Here is a 22,554-nt window from a genome sequence, read left to right as displayed (position 1 = left end):
TATTTAAAGTAATTTCTATTATTAATAACATAAATTAAAATGGCATTTAAATTGGTATTTAATTAATTTAATCAATAATTATCAAAATTTTATTTATTTATTATTTTATATTCTAAATTAGTCTTTATTACTTCGTGGATCAATTTAGATTCTAAGATATTAGTAGCTAAAACTTAAGTAACTAATTTATAAATCATTTTATAAATTTTTATTATTAATAGAAATCACTTTAGATATGAATAATTTTTAAGTCTTTAAATTAATATCTAATCTAGTTAATATAGTGATTAATTTATTATATATATATATATATATATATATTTTGACTAATTATTTTTATTTCTAAATTTGATTATTATTTAATGATTATTTTGTAATGTAAGGTCATTTTTTAATTAGAATTTAGCACAATTATTTTTTTAAATATAATTGTTAAAAAATGTATATTTAAAAACAATTTATTAAAAAACGAATATAGAATAATTAATTTTTGCTTAAATGGTAAAATGAACTTTGTTTTCAGAAAGGAACTTACTTTTTTTGGTGTAAATATAATTGTTTAAAAACTTTCAAAATAAATAAAATGTTACGCACGCATTGAATTTGACTCAAAGACCTGTATTTGTTATACAACATTTATTATGTTGTCTATCGAACACAACTACATCAAAAAGAGATTAGTCATCTCATATGACTAGGTAAATCTCTATGATGTGCTAGACCAATTTTTTTCACATCGCAAACTAAATCATAAGAACTCTCATTGACTCCATCACATGATAATATTTCTCTTTGTGAATCCAATGTATTAGTAGAGTCAGAATAATATAAAATTCCCTTTCCTATAAATAAGTACATCTATATCATACTTCATATCATATATAATCATTTTCATCAAAATTTACATTCATACATATACATCCTAACTTAAATCAAATGCCAATAAATTCAAAATTCATCATCCATTATATTATAAAATGTTCAAATACTATATATTGGTCAAATATAACAATATAATGAAAGATAAACACATTTTAGCTTTTAGAAACATTTAAAAACATATTTTTTCAAAGTTTAGAAAACCTCTTCTCGCTCAAGTGATATTTGACTTGTCCAACGCATTAAGCATATGTTACAATTTGTCCAACTACCATTTTGCTCACGCAGCAAAAGGCACAACACACTTAACAAATTTTAGTCACCCAATAAATAAAATGTTTGCCTAGTGACAAAGTTCTTATCTCTTAGCTCTTAGCCTTGCCCAATAACCAAATCTTAGGGAGTTTTTATTTAATAGCTTGCACAACAAATTTGGTTTGCTTAGCAATCAAAGTTCTTAGATTTTTAATTAAATGATTTTTTCCCAACGAGAGTTTGGCTTGTCCAACGATCAATCTATTAGGAGTTTTTATTAAATAGCTCGCCCAATGAATTTGACTTACCCAACAACTCTTGAATTTTTAATAAAACAAATTTAGTCTAACGACACTTGACTAACTCAACAAATGTGCATAAGATTAGGGTAATTCGTATAACCTAGCACATGTTTATTGTGGTTCAACATAGTTTTTCAATTTCTTTTCTACCTATCTTATTCTAACTAATCCCAACTTGAATTACTTGTCCGTGCTCAACATTTTAACACAAAACTGATACATGCATACAATATTTCAAAGCATTCAAAATAAAATAGGATTTTCATTTCAGTCAAACTAGTATAGCAATTCCAAGTTGAACTCATTTAAATAAAAAAATAAACCAATATACCAATTTCTACAAAATTTTCAAAACAATGTGAGAATGTTACTTTCACATCCACTTCGTTTAACCTAAGATACTATTAACAATTAAATCATATTTCCTTACCTGTTCAACACAAAACTAAACTCCAATTCCATAGCAACTAAACTCCAATTCCATAGCAACAGGAGGACTAAACTTGAACACAAAAAGTTCTAATAAATGATTTGATATGATCTGAACTAACTGATACTTATTATAGTTCTAAAAACAAAATATGAAAAAAGTCTCCTCACCAGACATGCATAATTTTTTTCTCAAAACTAACCAAAAAAAAGGTAAAGAGAAACTTATTTTAAAGCATAAATTGATTGGATACACTTATTCTATCTCCATCGGGATTCATATGACATGCTACGAATTTGTAGAGAGAAATCAAAGAAAAAAAGATTTTTTTCTAAAAACGATAATAATTCTTTTAAAATAAAATTTGAATAATTCATTTTTATTATTTATAAATTTTATATTTAATAATAAAATATTCATACTTTATCTTAGCCCTATCAATTTTACATTATACAATTATGTAAGTCCTTATAATTATAATTTTATTGATTTTATAATATTTTGAAAAATTATATTAAAGATTACGTCAATTGGATTGACAAAAATAAAATTATGTTTATTTTTTAATTTTATATGATTCTCATGCGAAACTATTTTTAGTGTATAATTTCATTAGGTGGTATTTTCGGTAACTTCAATTTTAAGAAGTTACTGAATATTTGTTTTGTGAACTAATAAAATTATAAAAATAATATCTGCCCATAGAAATGACGTAAGTTAGAATTTTATTTTAATGATAATTTAAATTTTATAATTGCAAAAAATTTGAAGTTGATTTTATTTTTAAAAATTTAATATTAACAAAAAGTAATTGAATCATTTAAAAAAGTATGTCAAGTTCTAAAACAATAAACCAAATTAATATTAGTTTCTTGTCATCCATGAAATGAATATTTGTAATTCCCCGTTTCAAGCATTCTATAACAAACACATTTATTAGAAAAAAGAAAACTTATTGAAAACAGTTCACCCATTAAGTTTGTATGAAGCAAGATTAGAAGAAAACAAAAACTGAGGCATCCAAGAAAAGATATTGACAAATTAAGGATACGTTTCAACAAACTTAGTCATTTTTATGATTTTGTTTAAATAGTTAAACTAGTTTTCTATAAATTGAAATTAACATTTGTTAGAAAATTTTATATAAATTATTTTTATTTTTATTAACATATTGAGATATACTTGAAAGGGCACGTCTCACAGGAAAAGTACAGTGCAGAGGAAAAAAGAAGAAGTTAGTAATAAATACAGTGAACATAAAATTGATTGAAAAGTTAAAGTTTTTACAATTATTATTTTATTTAAATATAATTTTGATCCTTCAGTTTTATTCAAATTTTAATTTTGATTCCTATCTTATCTTATGTAATACCCAAAAATATAATTAATTATTATAATACAAGTTCTATAAGTTTCTATACAAATATTTTAGAGTATTTCAAAAGGTTCCTAATACATAATTAAGATTTATATAAATACAATATTTATAATACAAAACTCAAAATAATATTCTAAAGTCCTTTAAACTTTCATGTACCTACATAATCATTATTTGCACGTGTACATAGTATAGTCATTGGAAGTTCACAACACAACCAAAAAAGTAAGTGTAAACTAGTGAAAATAAAATTTTATAATATATACAATCCAATCAAAAGAGCAAATCAGATTATATGGATCAATTTCTCAATTATTCAAAACGCCTTCTAGAAGACCCGTATTAAGTAAGTCATGTCAGATACTAACACTTGATCTAATACTCAAGACTTGTGAATCCAGGAAAAATGATCAAAGTAAGTTTAATACAACTCAAGTCGTGCATCTCATATGTCACAGTGTGCATGAACTTTCCTATCAGCTTCTCACCACCTGATATCTTAGTTTATGTGACTTAGACTACCAATGAGGCCAGTAGATCTTTGTTACCACATAGACATCAATACTTAATACACAAACAAACATAAGTCCATACATTATCCCAAATGTATGACTTCAATTTCATGCAATTTTCATCATTCACATACCATTCAATCACATATAACATTCAATAACCTTTTCAACATAAAAAAAAAACAATAGTTAACTTTTCAAACTATCAAAATTTAATATTTATACATATTCACACAACATAAAATCAAACAATTTCATCAAATAACGTCCATGCAAAAGAAATTGAAACTTGGGATCACGTCCTCTCCACATTCAGATTTTCTAGCCTAGAGTACTATTGAAAGTTAAAATTAACTTCTCTTACCTTAATTGTTTGTTTTCCGAGCAACCTCTAGAATTTTATCTATCCAGTATGGATAAGCTTCAAGATATAAAGACCTTATGCAAGTTATCCAAACATAACAAAATTTAGTGTATAGTATAATAAGTTGAGAAAATTACTTTTCTCGACTGACTCATTAAGATTGATGACTAAATTTTAAGAAAAAAACAGAGAATAAATGATATTTATAGCAAATATGAACTTAGTATGTTCGAGAATATGTTTGAGTAGTAATGTTGTTTTAGCTCCTCAGCTACATTCTGATTCAATCAAAATTGATGATGTATGGAAAGAAAAGAGAAAAGGAAGATAGTTTAAAAGATGGACAACCGGAGAGAAAGAAAAAAAGTGAGGGGAGAGGCCGCCAGTTACATCTTAAAATATAAGCATTTAAATTTTTTCCTTTTAGAAAAATCATAATTTTAGTCCAATTCTTAATTCTGAATTATATTTTATTTATTTATTTTTTATTTATTGAACCTTAAACTTAACATATTAATTCAAGGTATCCTAAAAAATAATTTAATCAATTAAAATACTAAAAATAAAAATATAGACAAATTTGATGATTTATTAAAATTGCGAATAAAAAATAATACGTGTATTAAACTACATTTAAGTTTATTCTTTTTTATTTATTTTTAAGTGTTATTTAAGGTTCTTTTTAAAAAATAAAAAAAAATGTAATAAAATTTTCTAACTTTAATAGAATATTCATAAGACTTTTATTTTATCTTTTTTTACTTATATACGGTAACAAATGCATGTATTTACATTTATTAAAGATTAAGGGAAGGGTATTGTTTACAAAAATTATCTTAAACTCTACAATGAATAGAAAAAAAAATAACATTTACAAATAAATGGAGCAAATATTATTATTATTTTAATTTATTATTGTAATTTGTAAGAGGATACAATATATTTTTTATTCTTAAACTTTGGAATATTTTCATTTTTAGTCTTTTTATTTTAAAAAAAATTAATGATAAAGGTTATAGGCTTAACATGTTACTCTTAACAATAATTAAAAAATTATGTGGAAAAACATATTTATAATTTGTTGTCTCCGTCTAAAAGTATGGATAAATTATGTGATTTTTTCACTAGAAGAAAATCATGAAATAGAAACCAATTTTTAGAGACAAAAAATAATTAGTTGTTATAGTAATTAAATTAGAGATCATTTTAAAGATAAAAAAAAATGTTAGTTTCTAAATTAGTTTCTATTATTATTAAATGGTTTCTAAATTAGTGTCTAATTAGCAACCAAAGTTTTTGCTACTTGTTAATAAGACACCAATTTAGAAACCATTTAACAATAATATAAACTAATTTAGAAAACCAAAATTTTTGTAGTCTCTAATCTCTAATTTAGTCATTATAGCAACTAATTATTTTTTTAATCTAAAAATTGGTTTTTATTTTATGATTTTCTTGTATTTCTTGCGGTGTTTATTTGAATGTTTCAACAACTTTTTGCTTATGTTATTTCCTTAATAATATATATATATATATATATATATATATATATCACTACAAAAAAATTATTAAGTAGAATTCAATTTTAGAGACAAAAAATAATTAGTTGTTATATTGACTAAATTAGAGACCATTTTAAATACTAAAATAAATTATTGGTTTCTAAATTATTTTCTATTAAATAGTTTCTAAATTGACATATGATTATCAATCAAGTTTTTTTCTACCAAATTTAGAATATAAATAATTAGTAGTTAAAATATTGGTAGCTAATTAAATACCAATTAAAAATTATTTATCAATAATATAAACTAATTTAAAAATTAATAATTTTTTTAAGTTTCTAAAATAGTCTTTAATTTAGTCAATATAATAAACTGATTATTTTTAGTTTTTAAAGTTAATTTTTATTTAATGATTTTTTTAATATATATATATATTATAAATTGTGACTAGTATTTATTATACAATCAATTAACTATTTATTATACAATCAATGCATAAACTATTTATTATACTAAAAAATAATTAAGCACACTAATTTTTATAATAAAATAAATTTATCTAAGCAGAATAGTTTTACTAACTACATTTTACATTTATTATTATATTTATTTTCTGTAGATATTAATTATTACAACATAATTAACATTAATAGTTTGAAAAATACTCTAAAATTGGAAATTGAAAGATTTGTTAAGAATATATATCCTTCAAAGAAAAAATTTAAGAATGTATGATTAAAAATTGAAAAGAAGAGACTTCTACTTTAGAGCATTTCAATCTATAATATACTTAAATTAATTCACTTTTATGTAATATTTTTTACACTTTGTGTACCATAGAAGTGCAATAGAAATAATGAAAACATAATCTCCCAATATTTTTTTTATTGTTTAAAAATATTTTAATACACACTCAATTTTAAAAAGTTTACTGTACGTACGTATTTATTATTAACAAAGTTTTAATTAGTATAAAAGTTAATATACTTATCATATATATGACAAACTATGATTCAATAGTATAAAAAGTATTTTTTTTATTTTTTTATTTTTCACATACCAATTCTATTCAAGACATAATCAGATATACAATATAGACATCTCTAAATAAATATTTGAGCTCTCATTTTTTAAGCACAATCTTACTTTTATCCATTTCAAAATATTGAATAAAATATATTTAAACTTTTACACTACATACATGTAAATCTCAATCCACAATAAAAAAAATTCTACAAAATATCATATAAAAAATAAATCAAATATTCTAAAATATTTTTTAAATTAATTAATTAAAAAATATATTAAAAACCAATACATTTTATTAATAATAGAAACTACTTTATAATTAATATTTTTTAATTTTCAAAATAATATTGAATTTAATTAATATAGTAATTAATTATAGTTTAACTCTAAAATTGAATGAATTTTTTTAGTGATAAATAAGGGAATTAATTTCTGTCCAGTTAGCATGACAAATAAAAAAGTATATCATACCATAAAATGTTTAAAAAAGTGATTATCTTTCAGTAGTATCTTCAAGAAATAAATACAATAATAAATATAATAATAAAATACAATAATAAATGTACAATTGTAATTGTTAATAAATTTTTTAGTCATATAAAATTATTTTATTATGAACATTAATGAACATTAATGGAATTAGTTAATTTTAATAGAATAAATAGTCTGTAACCGTGTAAAGATTTTGGTACTTTGATTAAATTATGAATGAAAGAAATGATATAATGTAAGAGTTTACATCCTGTTTTACAATAAATTATTGATTTTATAATAATTATTTGAAAAACTGCCGTGAACCTAGATATAAAAGCATGAGAGTTAAATAAGATTATTTTTTAATATAGATTATACAAAATATATATATATATATATATATATAAATGAGTTGTTCTAATACAAAGAGGAGTGTTTATAAATTGAATAGAACTTTTTAATAAAAATAACTTTCATAGATTTATATTAAAATGTTACTTTTATTTTAAAGTAATTTCATAAGCAAATCTTATTGGAAATAGGCTGAGTTTACATAAATTAAGAATGTTAGTAAGTTTGCTTAATGTTTTTATTTCATAAAATAATTATATTTTTTTCTAATCAAATTTATTAAATATGGACTCAAAACTATTTTTTTAAATAGAACGTTTAAATGAAAGTGGTATGTTATTAATTATTGAAAATAACGTTTGAATATTATAATCTACAATTAAATTTATTTTTCAATAATATTTAAATATAAGAAAAATTTGTAATCTTATTTTTTTTATATAAAATAAATTATAATTTTAATCATATTTATTATACTATTCATAAAATTTCACAATTTTTTTCATTTTATTTACTTTAATTCAAACAATATCACTTTATAACTTAATCCTAAAGAAAAAAAAAATACTATTATATATACTAATCCAATAAAAGAAATCAATTCATCTAAAGTAGAACTGCCCTTCATTTAATATTTTATATTCTTAATTTAATAAACACTGGAATGACAACTAACCTTCTTTAAAACCTCCATTCACTTACATTAATTATATAAATAAAATAAAATGAGATTTTATTAAGTATTTATTGTAGCTGTGGTGGGAAAGACCATCTGTCCATGTGGTCCCCACCAACTTAAGACATCTCAGACATAGATAAGTTCATGCCCTTATCATATTACATGAGATAGGTGCTTCTGAAAGTTTTTTCTTCTGGTTCAAGACACTGCTTCTTATATAAGTCATTCTCAGTGGTTATGTCCGCATTTCTTACAGAGGTTTATTTTCCCAATTAGATAAAAACCTTAAAAAACCTTCACATGTTTACTTCTTAATTTCCATCTCTTCTTCTTCTTTTGGGGTGAGCTTTGGGTGAATTCACCTTTGCACCTTTCTTTGTGTTTCGTTCCCCTCTAGGTGCCAAAAATTTCTTCTGTTATTTCTTAGTGCATGTTAGTTTTTTGTGGTTAATCTGCTGCCATTTTAATAAAGGACTCTTCTGAGTATTTTGAATTGGATAATTGTTATGAATTGAGTAAAAAGTTTCGATTTTTATATAATTGTGATGCAGGTCCATAAGATAAAACAAAGAGATTTGTAATGGAGAATTCTGCTCTAGACAAAGATCTTGTTTTCTTAACCTTTCAATTTCTTAATGAAGAGGGATTTAAGGAAGCTGCACAGAAGTATGTCACCCCTCTTTATATAAATTCAGTCTTCGTTCTCATTTTCATCATTAATCTTTTGACAATTTTGTTTTCTTTAATTTTTTATTCATAGACTTGAGTGCGAAAGTGGACTGTACTTTAACATGAAGTATTTTGAGGAGATGTTACTTCTTGGGAAATGGAATGACGCTGAGAGCTATCTTTCTAGATTTACAAGGATAGATGACAACATGCACTCAACCAAAATATACTTTGAAATCAGGAAACAAAAGTACCTTGAAGCATTAGACATGTAAGCTTTTTATTGTCTTACAAAAGGACCTTGTCGGATTAAGAAAAAAACATCATTGGGCTGAGTGTCATCTTATTATTTCCAAAGGAATGCTTAATTGTTTTCATTTGGGTATATTTTTCATATCTTGTTTCTTCATTTATTACAGTGACAACCGTACCAAGGCTTTGGATATCCTCGTCAAGGATCTGAAAGTTTTTTCTTCAGGGCGTGAAGAACTATTTAAAGAATTGACTCAGCTTTTGACAATTAACAATATAAGGTACAACTCAATTTCAGTGTTGTAATTTTAGATGTGAGCACAATAATATCCTTTGATGGGCTTTAAACTTAACCTTTCTCTTGATCGATCAGGGAGAATGCATCACTTTCAACATATGGAGAAACAAATTCTGTGAGGAGAATTGTTGCAGATAGTATTATGAAACTCATTGAGGGAAATCCTGAGTTCCATGAAAAATTGAAATGTCCTACCTTTAAAACTCAGAGGTTGTACCATCTTCTGAACCAAAGGTTTCCCTCTTTTTTCCAACTCAAAAGTTGATAATATATTGACACATATAACAATCATGCTTTTTTTTCTTTTCTGGATATGGGCATGTACTTTTCAACTGTTGGAATAAAATTTACTTACTACTCATTTTGTCAGTTTGAATTGGCAATATCTAGTTTCTAAAGATCCACATCGTGTTCCTGACATGAAAACCTTTCTGATGGACCCTTCATCTTTGCAATCAGAAGACAATAATTCAATTGAAAACCCCAAATCTGGTAAGCATATCTCAAATCACAATTCTAACTCTTATGCTATAATTGACTTTGTATCATTTCCTGTTGCAGAAAATCTAGGTATGAGATTTATTCTTATTTTGTTTTGTTGCTTAATGTAATCATTTCAATTATTGCCTATGATGGAAATAATCCATGTCCTTTCTCTAGATACTACAATGGAGGTTCATAATGTATTATCACTAGAGGGTAGACCCTCCCAGATGTCAAAAGAGGTTAGTTGGACTTACTTTGTTAAACATTGTTGATTATATAAAGGATATATGAAGGTATAATTTTTTAAGTACAAGTGGAATGTGAATTTACATAACATAACATCGAGATGAATAAAATTACATAAAATTCACCAAGTAATTAATATAACAAATATCTAAAAATTAGATAAGTAGATATTATGATTTGATTCCTTATTATCTAAAAATTAAGAAAATATTATTTGACTATTTAATGTCTAAAAATCAAGATAATCAAGTAGATTATTTGACAGTCAATCATTTAACATCTTTTCTTGATATTGAAGTTGTTTATTACAAGTCGTTTTATTAGGAATTCGAATATAGTTTTGGAAAATGTCTCAGTTAAGATGTTAAGATATCTGCATTTTGATGCTATGTTCTACAGGCTGATGCTCTGTTCGTAGACTGATGCTCTGTTCTATACTAGACTGATGCTCTATTCTATAATAGACTTGTTTGGCTTGGTTGTGATTAAGTACATCAAATATCCTATCAAGATTTTGTACAACTTTTTATTACGATTTTCAACTCCATATTCTTTGCAAAAAAAAATTCATTTGATTCATCATAATTGCAATTAGTTTTTTTTTTACACTCAAATATTTTATTTTGCTTTTTTTAACATGTATACCAAAAAAGAATGTCATTTCAAAACAATATTTCTTATCTTCATTCAACTTGTCAAGTAATTTTGTATATCTTCTTGTACTAAAAATACTAATACTACAAGTACTCTCCTCTTATTCTTGAATAACAAAAACTTTTGGTTGGTCAACAAATGTTTATTTTTCCTAAATACTAGTTTTGTTGTTGGGTTATTTAAAGGGATTCACCAGAAATATTCAACAACAATGAGACATGAGTCAAACCTGTACAACAGATTGACACTGTCTCTAACTCAATATTTGTGGGTCTTTTTCTTATATGTTGTTCAACTTTTTTATTCTTACTTAATGTAGGAATCAAACTCGCACACTTGTATTTTAATACAAAACTACATTGTTATTGTTATTGTCATTGATCGATTGTCACTTGTTCCTTTACTCTTTCCGTCAATGTATGCTCCATTTACAATCTTAACTTTAGAAAGAATAGCTTAATCAAAATTTCTAAAGAACTCACGATCATAAGTCATATGATTTGTACAACCATTATCAATAAGTCAACTTTCTGTAAAGCTATCAAAACATGATAAGCAAACAACTTATCCTCTTGGATTGGTATTCGACAACATTGACTTCAATGTTCTTAGGATTTGCATACCCTTTCTGTGTGTCCTACCTAACCACACCTAGGGCACCTTGGATCTAGCCTCCACCAACATTGTTTTTGTGGATGATTAGTGTTTTTTTTGTTTATTTTGCAGTAAGAACATGGAGGATAAACCTAAGCATTACTACTATGATTATTGTTTTCATTGCTTGCAAATCCTTCTACTTGTTGTTTTCGTTATTGTGCTAATTTTCAACTTGGCTTGAAAGGCACCCTCCATAGATCATTTTTGCCTCATCAATCTCCTCTATTCATGTGTTTTTAATTCATGTAATATTTCAGTCAATGTGATAAAACACAACTCATTTGAGGTCTCCAAAGTTGCTATAGAAGCTTCAAAGTTGTCAAGTATCGTTACAAGAATATTTTCAACAATTCTGGAACCAAGAAACTTAGTGCCTAGCAATCTATCTTTATTTAGAATGCTAAGCATTTTTTCTAAGTACTTTTTGATAGTCTTAGACTTTTTCATTCTCTACAACTGAAATTCCCTTACTTAATTTAACACGAACATGCTCTCTATCATCTGGTCTCCTGCATATCTCATGTATTTTGATAATCCCAAATTGTTTTTTTTATTTAAGATTCATAATTCTGATGAATATGTTGTGAGACAAGAAAATATGCATGCATTTACCATTGTTTTCTTGATTTTCTTTTCTGTGGTTTCTAATCTGGGTCATGGTGGGGTTATCTAGTAACACAGGAACATCATAACCTTTTTCTATAACATCCTAAATATCTAGCTAGTGCCTCTAAATTGGATTTCCTTCTCATAGTCTAAAGTTTGTAGTTTTCATCATCAAAGATGGGGTACAACATGTGAAGAATTGTTTTTGTATGTAACCTTTAAGTTGACTATGTTATAGAGTTTCTCAATCTTTAAACTTTTGATTTCCTACCGCATACACAAAGACCAATTTTCACTTGTGTTAAGTAGTAGAGTTACATGTGAAGGCAATTTATAGTATTTGTTTAAAAAATTATAAAGTAATATTGTGTTATTGGTAAAACGATATATTTGAGGTTCATTACCTTAAGTAGCTTATATAAGCATTACACATACAAATATAACTTTGTTTGCTTTGTTTTTCGATTGGAATTGCTTATTCACTTTTCTTTATGTCTTATATACTACTTGACTGCCCTAATTTAAACTTGGTTTTTGTAAAAGAATGGGTACCAAAACGACTTGCAAGATGGGAGGTCTAATTCATTTGAAGAGTCTCGTAAAAATTCAAATCTTTGGAATGACTTACAAATTTGTGACTCATCATCCCATTGTAACTTCTTGGAGCTTCAAACTCATCCCAAAATAAGCAAGGTATGACCTTTTAGGGTAATGCTTTATTGGATTATTGTTAAAAGTTACATGTATTATTATCACTAATTTTTAAAAATAGTTGAACATGATAAATATAATCCTTTATTGTGTCATGGATAGCTCTATTTGAAATGTTCAACTCCCTTTTTACATAAATTTTATAAGGTAAATGCAATCATAAAATAACAATTACTACATGGATTGATAACATCCTTGTCATAAATACCTGAGTTGAGAATGAAAAGATTTTAATTCACATAGATATATTTTGCACAAACAAAATACAAGTTAGAATTTACTACTAGGTTTCATAACACAAGAAATTATCACTAACTTTTCTCACGATAAAACAGATACTTAGACTGGCTTACACCAATGAGGGAAATGGCATTTTGGCATTGGGATCAAATGGACATCATCTACTTTGGAAGTGGCCTAGTAACAACCTTAACCCAGATGGCAAGGTAAGTAAAAACATAAAATCCACTTTATAATTTTAAGTTGAAAAATGTTACTTTGATAATTGTTCAATGAAATGCACTAATTTATAACTGTGATTTGACCATTCCATTAAAAAGTTATTTTTCTTTCTAATTGTAAATTAGTGTCAACGTATCAACACTTTTTTTTAGTTTTCTTACTTTGTAGTTGAAGTTATTATAAAGTATAAGTAATACATGTAGGCAACTACACAAGTTCCTCCTTACATTTGGCAACCAGCTGGGAGTGACTTGCAATTGATGATGAGCAATGAACTTACAAGTTCATATAGTGGAGACCCAATTTCTTGTTTCTCTTTATCGAAGAACGATTCATATCTCATGTCAACATCTGGGGGACCAATCTCCTTGTTCAGCATGTCCTCGTTTAAGGTAAAACTAGAAGATAAAAGTTTATTTGTGCAGAAGAAATGTCCTTAATTTATATGAAATTGTTTAATGTTAAAGTTTTGATATTATTTTGGAAGGTTTGATTCCATATCCCTACATTCATAAAGGTTTTCTAACAACTTGTAGAAATTATCAGTATGCATAAACTTTTTCTAGAATCAAAATAATTGATTTTTCATTTTGTTATTATGTTATGTATACCTCTTTTTCATCCTATGCTCATTCATTTATAAACATTATTCATGTGTTCTCTCTTTCCTTTTCTTATTTGATATCACGCTACCATTTACAAGTCTGCTAATGAAACTATGATTTGTCTGATCATGTTATACACTGTCCAATAAATACAGACTCTGACGACTATCATGCCACCACCACCTATGGCAACTTGTTTAACCTTCTACCCTCGTGATAATAATATACTTGCGGTTGGTATGGATGATTTGAGTATACTTATATACAATGTTTGCACAAATAAGGTATATATCTTACTTAATCTTGAGAAAGATATGTTTCATCACCTACTTCAAAGAGGTTGAAGTTATAGTTTTATGCATCTTACTTTTGTACAGATTATAAGCAAACTTGAGGGTCACTCCAAAAGAGTTTCGGACCTTGCATTTTCAATTAGTTTTGATCTGCTTGTTTCCATTGGTGTAAATGATGAGGTTAGTATATTTCATATCTATTACATGCATTATGTGACTGAGGGTGATAAGATGGGTTAGTGTGATTTTTCTGGTTAGTTCCATATGAACTTGGTTTGTCATTATTTTAATTGTCTCTTGTAGATTTTTGTATGGGACACCAATGAGTGGAAAAAACGGAAAGAAGGGTACTTGCAGATATATGGACGAAGGCTGCCAGAAGTAGTGTCTGAAACACATATTCAATTTCACCTATATCAGAGGCACTTCCTTGTTGTTCGAAGTGATTATCTTGCAATGTATGAAGCAACAGATCTCAAATGTTGTAACCAGGTTCTCTTTTTTCCCCCTCACTTAGTTATTATGATATGGTTTTCCCTTATAAAGCGAGTTGTTTCTTACTTAACAAATACACAAACTTTTTGTTTCATGCTAGTGGGTTCCACAAGTTGCAGTGGTTATCTCCCAAGCAACTTTCTCATCTGATGGTCAAGCTGTGTATGTCAGTTTTGTTGATGGAAATGTGGCAATTCTTGATACCTTAAAGTTTCAAATACGTTGTAGGATTAATCTATCAACTTACCTTTCTACAACTTTAAGGTATGTTTTTCTTCTCTAAGGTAACAAATATTAGAGTATTTGGTTTGTCTATGAGATCTTGACCTATCACCAGAAGCTTTGGCCTTTGATTTCACTACAAAAAAAACTAATAGTCATTTTTTAATTTTTATATATTGCATATTCCCTTGGCACACATTATAATTATGTTATTTGTTTATTCCAGTTCCAGCATTTCTGCACTAGCAATTGCTGCACATCCACATAAGCCAAGCCAATTTGTTGTGGGGCTCACAGATGGTAGGATTTTTGTGTTTGAGCCTCGAAAGCCAGAAGATTGGAACAGGTTTAGCCGTTGACAACACAACACCAAGATTGTGAGAGTGTCAAAAATCAAATGAGTGACAAAAGATTAAGAAAAATAATCAAGAACTAGAGAAAATAAAAAATAATAATACTGTTTATTGTCACTCTTCATTATCTATTACTACATTTTGTATACATTTTGTTTTGAATTATCCTTAATTACATGATTGTGGTATATTTTTAATTATCATTTTATATTCTTAATTTTTCATTATTTAACTAAACTGATTAATATTAAATATAAACATTACTTTAATCAAATTGTATGTTAAACATAATTATGATTCAATAATTACAAATTATTTTTTTCAAACTATAATTTATTTCTATTATTTGCTTTCACTTTAATTATGAAATTATATAATTATTTTGAATCTAATTCTCTTAAGATTTGTATGGGAAATAATGAAAAAAAAATTGTTTTCTCTATTTTTTAAAGTCTATTCAATTATAATGTGTGCATTCACGTTGGAAAGTGTAGTTGTGAATACGAAAAATAATAGAGATAGTTAGACATTTCAAGGTTTATATTATTGTTGAATGATTTTTAAATTGATATTTAGTTAGCAACTAAGGTTTTAACTACTAATTGTTTAGTTTTTAAATTTGGAAGCATAAACCTTGGTTGCTAATTAGATACCAATTTACAAACCAATTCAGAAACCATTTAATAATAATAGAAACTAATCTAGAAACCAAAAATTATTTAATCTCTAAAATGATTTCTAATTTAGTCACTATATCAACTAATTATTTTTTGTCACTAAAAATTAGTTTCTATTTTATGATTTTATAGCAGCGACGACAAGGATGCTAATGATCCACTGGAAATTTGAATAAAATTAAATTTTATTTAGTTACACAATTTTAATTATATTCAATTCTATACAATTATACAGCATACATTCACATGAGAAGGTGTTGCTATGAAAACAGGAAATAATAGAAATCATTAGGCATTACTAGAAATTTTAATAAAATTAAATTATATTCAGTTACACAATTTTAATTATATTCAATTATAATGTGTGCATGCACTCTGGAGAGGTTTCGCTGTGAAAACGAAAAATAATAAATCGTTACGCGTTTCAAGATATTGATGAAAGCGTTTTAAGGCAAAAGGATGGTAATGGTTCACGTTACTGGAAATTTGAATAAAAATTAAATTCTACTCAGTTACATAATTTTAATTATATTCAATTATTACACATGCATTCACATTGGAAGGTGTTGATGTGAAAACAAAAAATAATAGAAACTGTTAGGCGTTTCAAGGCATTGATGAAAGCGTTTCAAGGCACAAAGATGTTAATGATTCACACTACTAAAATTTTTTAAAAAATTAAATTCTATTAAGTTAAATAATTTTAATTATATTCAATTATAACGTGTGCATTCACACTGGATAAGTGTCATTGTGAAAACAAAAAATAATAGAAATCATTAAGCATTTTAAGGCATTGATGAAAATGTTTCAAGACACAAAGGATGCTAATGGTTCACGTTATTGAAAATTGGAATCAAACTAAATAACTATTTAGTTACACAATTTTAATTATACTCAATTCTATTCAATTATAATTCTAATTTACAATTAGTCAAACAATATTATTTACTGTGTTTAAAAAAATTGAAAAACTTAAATTACCACATTATTAACAATTAGCAATTAAAATGACACTTTCTTTCTCGCTTATAACTAACATAATATATATGCATATTTATTAAACTTTGCATATTTTTAGTACATGGAATAACATGTTGTGTTTGGATTGAGGATCGTGGGGAGGAGAGAGAATGGATTTGTGAGGATTAAAGAGGATGTGTGAGGTTATTTGGATTGAAAGATGATAGAATGAATTTGTAAGGATGATTTATTGAATTTTGTGAGTGATGTGATAGTTGGGAGGGAAGTTAGAAATTATTTTAAAGATGTAAAATGTAAATTTACAAATTTATCATGTTATTAAAAGATATTTGAATAATAAATTATGATTACTTTTTTATGTAGGTTTGAGTTAATTAATTTTTTCTAATATATAATATCCATAATTACTTGTATTTTTAATAAAAAATTTAAAAATATAATAAAAAATAATTTTGTGTTAAATTAAAATAAATTTACTAAATATATTAAAATTTATGAAAATGATATTTTTTATTATATACATTTGTTATTTTATATAACTATAAATATTTTGTTGATAATATAATTTTATTTTATTATTTTCATTATTTATAATTATATGTTGTTATTAATAGTATATTAAATATTTTTGAAATTGTTAAATAAATTTATGTAATATTTAACTTTGTTTATTGTATATTGTAATAAAATAATTTATATTATTAACATTTTTGATAATTTATATTATTAATAGTTTGAAAATGCATGCACAAGAGTTGTTTGTAAAATGAAATAATCTTACATGGAATATTAAAGGATACGGATACCAGAGTTATAGTTATAGAGAGAAGGATCCTAATATTAATTGGGTGTCTTTTATGATTATCAGTTGTTTCTCTTTATAGAGGATAATAATTTAGTGTCTTTTCTAATTATGAGTTGTGTACTAGTTGTATATATTCAGAAAGAAGAAAGAAGAGATATTCATTCTCATATACTTTGTCTTCAGATTACTCTTTTGTTCATCTCTGTTCTATTTTGTAATATGGTATCAGAGCTCTGATTAGAGCTCTAGTTGCTACATTTATCTATGGGTGAAGTTGTTGATCCCTCACAAGATCTTTGTTCACCTTACCATGTTAGTTTATCCGATAATTCATCCTTGAATAGAGTTTACTCTCTCATTACACAACAAGAGAGGCAAGTTTTGGTGATCAATCCAAGGCAATGATTGCTACTAGCAAAGGAGGTTATAATAACAATGCTACGACCTATGGCATGAGTGGTGGATATGGAGGAGGAAGCTATGTAGGAGGATATACTTCCAAAATTTGTAGTTATTGTGGAAAGACAGGGCATACCATTGATACATGCTATAAAAAACGTGGTTTTCCACCTTATTTCAAATTTAAAAATCAGAACCATCATCAAAGTCATGCAGCCTTTCACAATACAAATTTTAACAATAATGAGCAGAATCATGAAGGTTCAAAGTCAGAAGTGGAGTCTCAACAAATTGGTTTTACTCATGAGCAGTATCAAACATTGTTAGCTCTTTTACAACAGGTTAAATCCAGTGACAATGTTTCTAGTCAAGTCTTTGTTATTCCTTCCAACATGACAACACAAACTGGTAATAACTCTATTTCTTCTTCTAGTTATTGGATTATTGATAGTGGTGCTACTGATCACATTTGTTCATCCTTAACTTACTGCACTTCGTATCATCAAATTGATCCTATTTATGTCAAATTACCAAATGGAAATCAAGTCATTGCCAATTATTCTGGAAGTGTTTTTCTCAACCAAAATCATGTCATAAACAATGTTTTGTATATTCCTTGCTTCACTCTTAATCTTCTTTCAGTAACAAAATTGGTTGATAGACTATCTTGTGTTCTTACCTTTGATTCTAATGGTTGTCACATTCAAGACAAAAACTCCTTGAAAATAATTGGTTGTGCTAAGATGCAAGATAGACTTTATATACTCAGGATCCCATCTTACCAGAAATTTCAAATTAAACTCCTTGAATCTACACACATCATCAATACTGTTAATGTCAGTGCTAGTGATCTAGAAACCCTTTGACATTTTCGATTAGGTCATATTTCAAATAAATGTATTGATGTTATCAAGAATAAATTTCCTTTTGTTAAATATAACAAATCTTTTGTTTGTGATGTTTGTCATTTTGCAAAGCAAAAAAGACTTTCTTTTCCTATTAGTACATCTAAATCGAAAAAATGTTTTGATTTTATTCATGTAGATATTTGGGGACCATACTCAATACCATCAATTCATGGCCATAAATATTTCTTGACCATAGTTGATGACTATTCGAGGTACACATGAATTTTTCTTTTGAAACAAAAATCTGAAGTTGTTAAGGTTTTGGAACATTTTGTTATTTTTGTTCAAACACAGTTTGAGACAACAATAAAAATAATAAGAAGTGATAATGGAACTGAGTTTGTCATGACTAATTTTTTTGTCAGTAAAGGAATAATACATCAAACATCATGTGTCAATACTCCACAACAAAATAGTATAGTTGAAAGGAAACATGGACATTTATTAGATGTAGCAAGAGCTCTTATGATACAATCTCATCTACCCAAAATTTATTGGTCATATTCTGTGATACATGTTGCGCATATTATAAACATGCTTCCCACACCTGTTTTAAACTATTCTTCTCCTCATGAAATGCTTTTCAAAACTGATGCAGATTTTAATGGATTAAAGGTGTTTGATTATTTATGTTATGCTAGCACTTTGTCAACAAATAGAAGAAAATTTGATCCAAGAGCATCAAAATGTGTTTTTATTGGTTGTCCAAGGGGGACAAAATGATATATTTTGTTGAATATTCAATCAAGAGAAATTTTTGTGTCTAGGGATGTTGTCTTTTATGAACATGTTTTTTTCATACCAAAGGGTTCAAGATACTAGTAATGAAACTAACAATCCCGATATTGATGATCAAATTTTGTTTGCTGAAGATCAATATGTCTTAAGTCAGCCATCACAAGTCATTCTTGCACCTTGTGATAATACACCTTGTGATAATGTTGAAAATAGCAGTAATAATAATTGTGATTCACAAATTGAAGTTTCAGACGTAGATTGTTCCCATATAGACCAAAACCTCAATGAAAATCATGATATAGAACAAAGTTATGTCCGAATGAGCACAAGAATAAAAAGACCACTTGAGTATTTAAAGGATTATCATTGTAATCTTAATGTTTCCAATACATCTTCAAGAGTTAAATATCCTTTGAATTCTGTTTTGTCTTATAGTAATTTATCACCTTCTTACAAATCTTTTGTTATGTCTCTTTCTTCACATGTTGAGCCAAACACTTATTCTGAAGCTGTGAAACATGACTGTTGGAGAAAAGCTATACAATGTGAGATATCTGCTTTAGAGTCAAATCAAACTTGGGAGACTGCTCTTCTGCCTAAGAACAAAGTTGTCATAGGTTGCAAATGGGTATTCAAAATAAAATATAAGGTTGATGGGATATACTCAATCTATGAATGATCATTCCTTGTTCATTAATTCTTTTGAAGGATCTTTTACAACATTATTGGTATATGTGGATGATATAATATTGATAGGAAATGATAAAGAAGAGATTGCTCGAATCAAACAAGCCTTGAATCAGACATTCAAGATTAAAGATCTTGGGAATCTCTTATACTGGAAGTGTTCCTTTCACAGATATTCAAGCCTACAGAAGATTGATTTGAAGACTTATGTATCTCACTAATACCCGACCTGACATAACATTTTCTGTGCAACAACTTTCTCAATTTCTTGCTAAGCCTACAATTGCTCACTATAATGCAGCGATTAGAATTCTCAGATATATCAAAGGGGCTCCAAGTCTTGGTCTATTTTTCTCTTCCACTACCTTTGTCCATCTAAAAGCCTTTTGTGATAGTGATTGGGGCACTTGTAGTGATTCAATACAATCAGTGACTGGTTTTAGTGTGTATCTTGGGAATTCTCTCATATCTTGGAAATCAAAGAAGCAATGAACAGTATCAAAGAGTTCTTGTGAAGCTGAATACAGGGCAATGACCACTGTTACATGTGATATTCAATGGCTAACTTATCTTCTTCAAGATTTCAAAGTTCCTTTTGAGCAACCATCTCTTTTATACTGTGACAATGACTCAGCAAGATACATTGGAGCAAATCCAGTGTTTCACAAGCGTACAAAACATATAGAAATAGATTGTCACGTGGTCCGGGAAAAATTAAAGAAGGGTTTCATCCATTTGCTTCCCATTTCCACCACAGAGCAACTGGCTGATATTTATACCAAAGTTTTAAGTCCTCAATCTTTTAAGAATATTTGTTCCAAGCTAGGTCTCATCAATATTTTCTCCTCAGCTTGTGGCAGAGTTATAGAAGGATCATAATATTAATTGGGTGTCTTTTCTAATTATTAGTTGTTTCTCTTTATAGAGGAGAATAATTTGGTGTCTTTTCTAATTATGAGTTGTGTCTCTTTATAGAGGTGAATAACCTTTATTTTGTCTTGTGTGTTATGATTCTAGTATTTAATTATTGGTTCTTTTCCTCTTTAGTTAAACATAGAATGAGTGTACTACTTGTATATATTCAGACCATTTGTTTGATTTGAATAACAAGAAAGAAGAGATATTCATTCTCATATCCTTTGTCTTCAATTTACTCTTTTGTTCATCTCTGTTCTCTTTTGTTCATCTCTGTTCTATTTTGTAATATGGAATCCATACAAATCTCTTCATTTGTGTGAAGATTGAAAAAACACTCACATTCTCTCCTTCATCTGCTCCCCACCCTCAAAATCACTAATAATGTTGTGTTTGTTTCCAGGTATGAGGAGGGAGGAGGAATGAGGGATGGGATGTTTCTTGTGTTTCTTTAAGTGATTTTGAGGGTAGGGGAGTGGATGGGGGAGTGTTAAAAATCGGCACCTTTCTCTTTCAAGCAAGCTATATCTCGCTTGAGCGAGAAAGTGCCAGAATCATTAAGCCATGTTATTTTTTAATCAACAAGCCCATTAACGCGACACAAGAAGTCACCTAACCCTAGCAAATTAGGTTAAATAGGAGGCTTGAGGCTCGATCCTAATATGTCAGATTGAGAGAAAAATACCATTGAGTGACTTGTAACCAATTGGGAGAATAAAAGGTGTTAGAAGATGTGTGGCTAATTCTACCCTTTGGGGTTGGGAGTAATCTGTTTGAATTCTTATATATTGAGGTGATATTTAAATATGATATAATATTGTATTCTTGATTGATTATTGGTATTGTTGTTTTGTTTCTAATTCTTGATCTAGAATCTTAAATTTGACTAGAAAGTAGTTTTAGGGTTCTGACCTAAAGAACAATGCTTGACCTATTTGAGTGCTAGGAATAGTCTTAAAATGTTAATTGCTATTAACCCTTGAGCTTGATTCTAAGTTGTTTTTATAAATATGCGAGGAATCGATATTAGGAAACATTTTTAATAATTTTATATGGTAGCAATCGATATAAATGAATTTTATATGGGCATCAATTTTAATCAAAGAACATAATGTTAGCATGCTAATCAAAATACATGAGAGTGAGAAAGATGAAACCTAATCCCTATTTTTCCAACTTGAAGCAACCAATTCTTTGTCTCATTTCTTATTAATCATTGTCAATACAACACTTTCAACGTACTTTTTATTGTTCTGTGTTTTATATTTAATGAA

General features: G+C 27.0%; 1 protein-coding gene across 4 annotated transcripts; it reads left to right on the top strand.

Annotated features, from left to right (window-relative positions):
* The first annotated feature begins 8,322 nt into the window (after positions 1 to 8,322).
* On the top strand, positions 8,323 to 15,400 carry LOC137822970 (topless-related protein 1-like). Of its 4 annotated transcripts, none has more exons than XM_068628024.1 (15): positions 8,398 to 8,499; positions 8,710 to 8,824; positions 8,919 to 9,098; positions 9,247 to 9,360; positions 9,453 to 9,611; positions 9,748 to 9,869; positions 10,038 to 10,102; positions 12,570 to 12,719; positions 13,073 to 13,183; positions 13,403 to 13,591; positions 13,960 to 14,088; positions 14,182 to 14,277; positions 14,401 to 14,589; positions 14,693 to 14,856; positions 15,041 to 15,400. In XM_068628024.1, exons 2-15 carry the CDS (start codon positions 8,739 to 8,741, stop codon positions 15,171 to 15,173), a joined length of 1,887 nt encoding a protein of 628 aa, XP_068484125.1. In that variant the 5' UTR covers positions 8,398 to 8,499; positions 8,710 to 8,738; the 3' UTR covers positions 15,174 to 15,400. The 4 variants fall into 4 exon arrangements, with proteins under 4 accessions (XP_068484128.1, XP_068484127.1, XP_068484125.1 ...); XM_068628023.1 differs by having other exon boundaries at positions 8,424 to 8,555; XM_068628027.1 differs by lacking the exon at positions 8,710 to 8,824 and having other exon boundaries at positions 8,323 to 8,499.
* The last annotated feature ends 7,154 nt before the right edge of the window (positions 15,401 to 22,554 follow it).

Source organism: Phaseolus vulgaris, chromosome 9, assembly GCF_000499845.2.
Source record: "Phaseolus vulgaris cultivar G19833 chromosome 9, P. vulgaris v2.0, whole genome shotgun sequence".
Lineage (NCBI taxonomy): Eukaryota > Viridiplantae > Streptophyta > Magnoliopsida > Fabales > Fabaceae > Phaseolus > Phaseolus vulgaris.
The sequence above is the reverse complement of the archived record's forward strand: the minus strand, read 5'-3'. Positions and strand labels throughout refer to the sequence as shown.

What these genes read in the sequence shown, in the direction of transcription:
- LOC137822970 (XM_068628024.1), top strand. Translation starts at nt 8,739, where the DNA reads ATGGAGAATTCTGCTCTAGACAAAGATCTTGTTTTCTTAACCTTTCAA. An exon ending in ACAATGTTTGCACAAATAAG is followed by an intron (nt 14,089 to 14,181) that starts GTATATATCTTA and finishes ACTTTTGTACAG; the next exon opens with ATTATAAGCAAACTTGAGGG. An exon ending in TACCTTTCTACAACTTTAAG is followed by an intron (nt 14,857 to 15,040) that starts GTATGTTTTTCT and finishes TGTTTATTCCAG; the next exon opens with TTCCAGCATTTCTGCACTAG.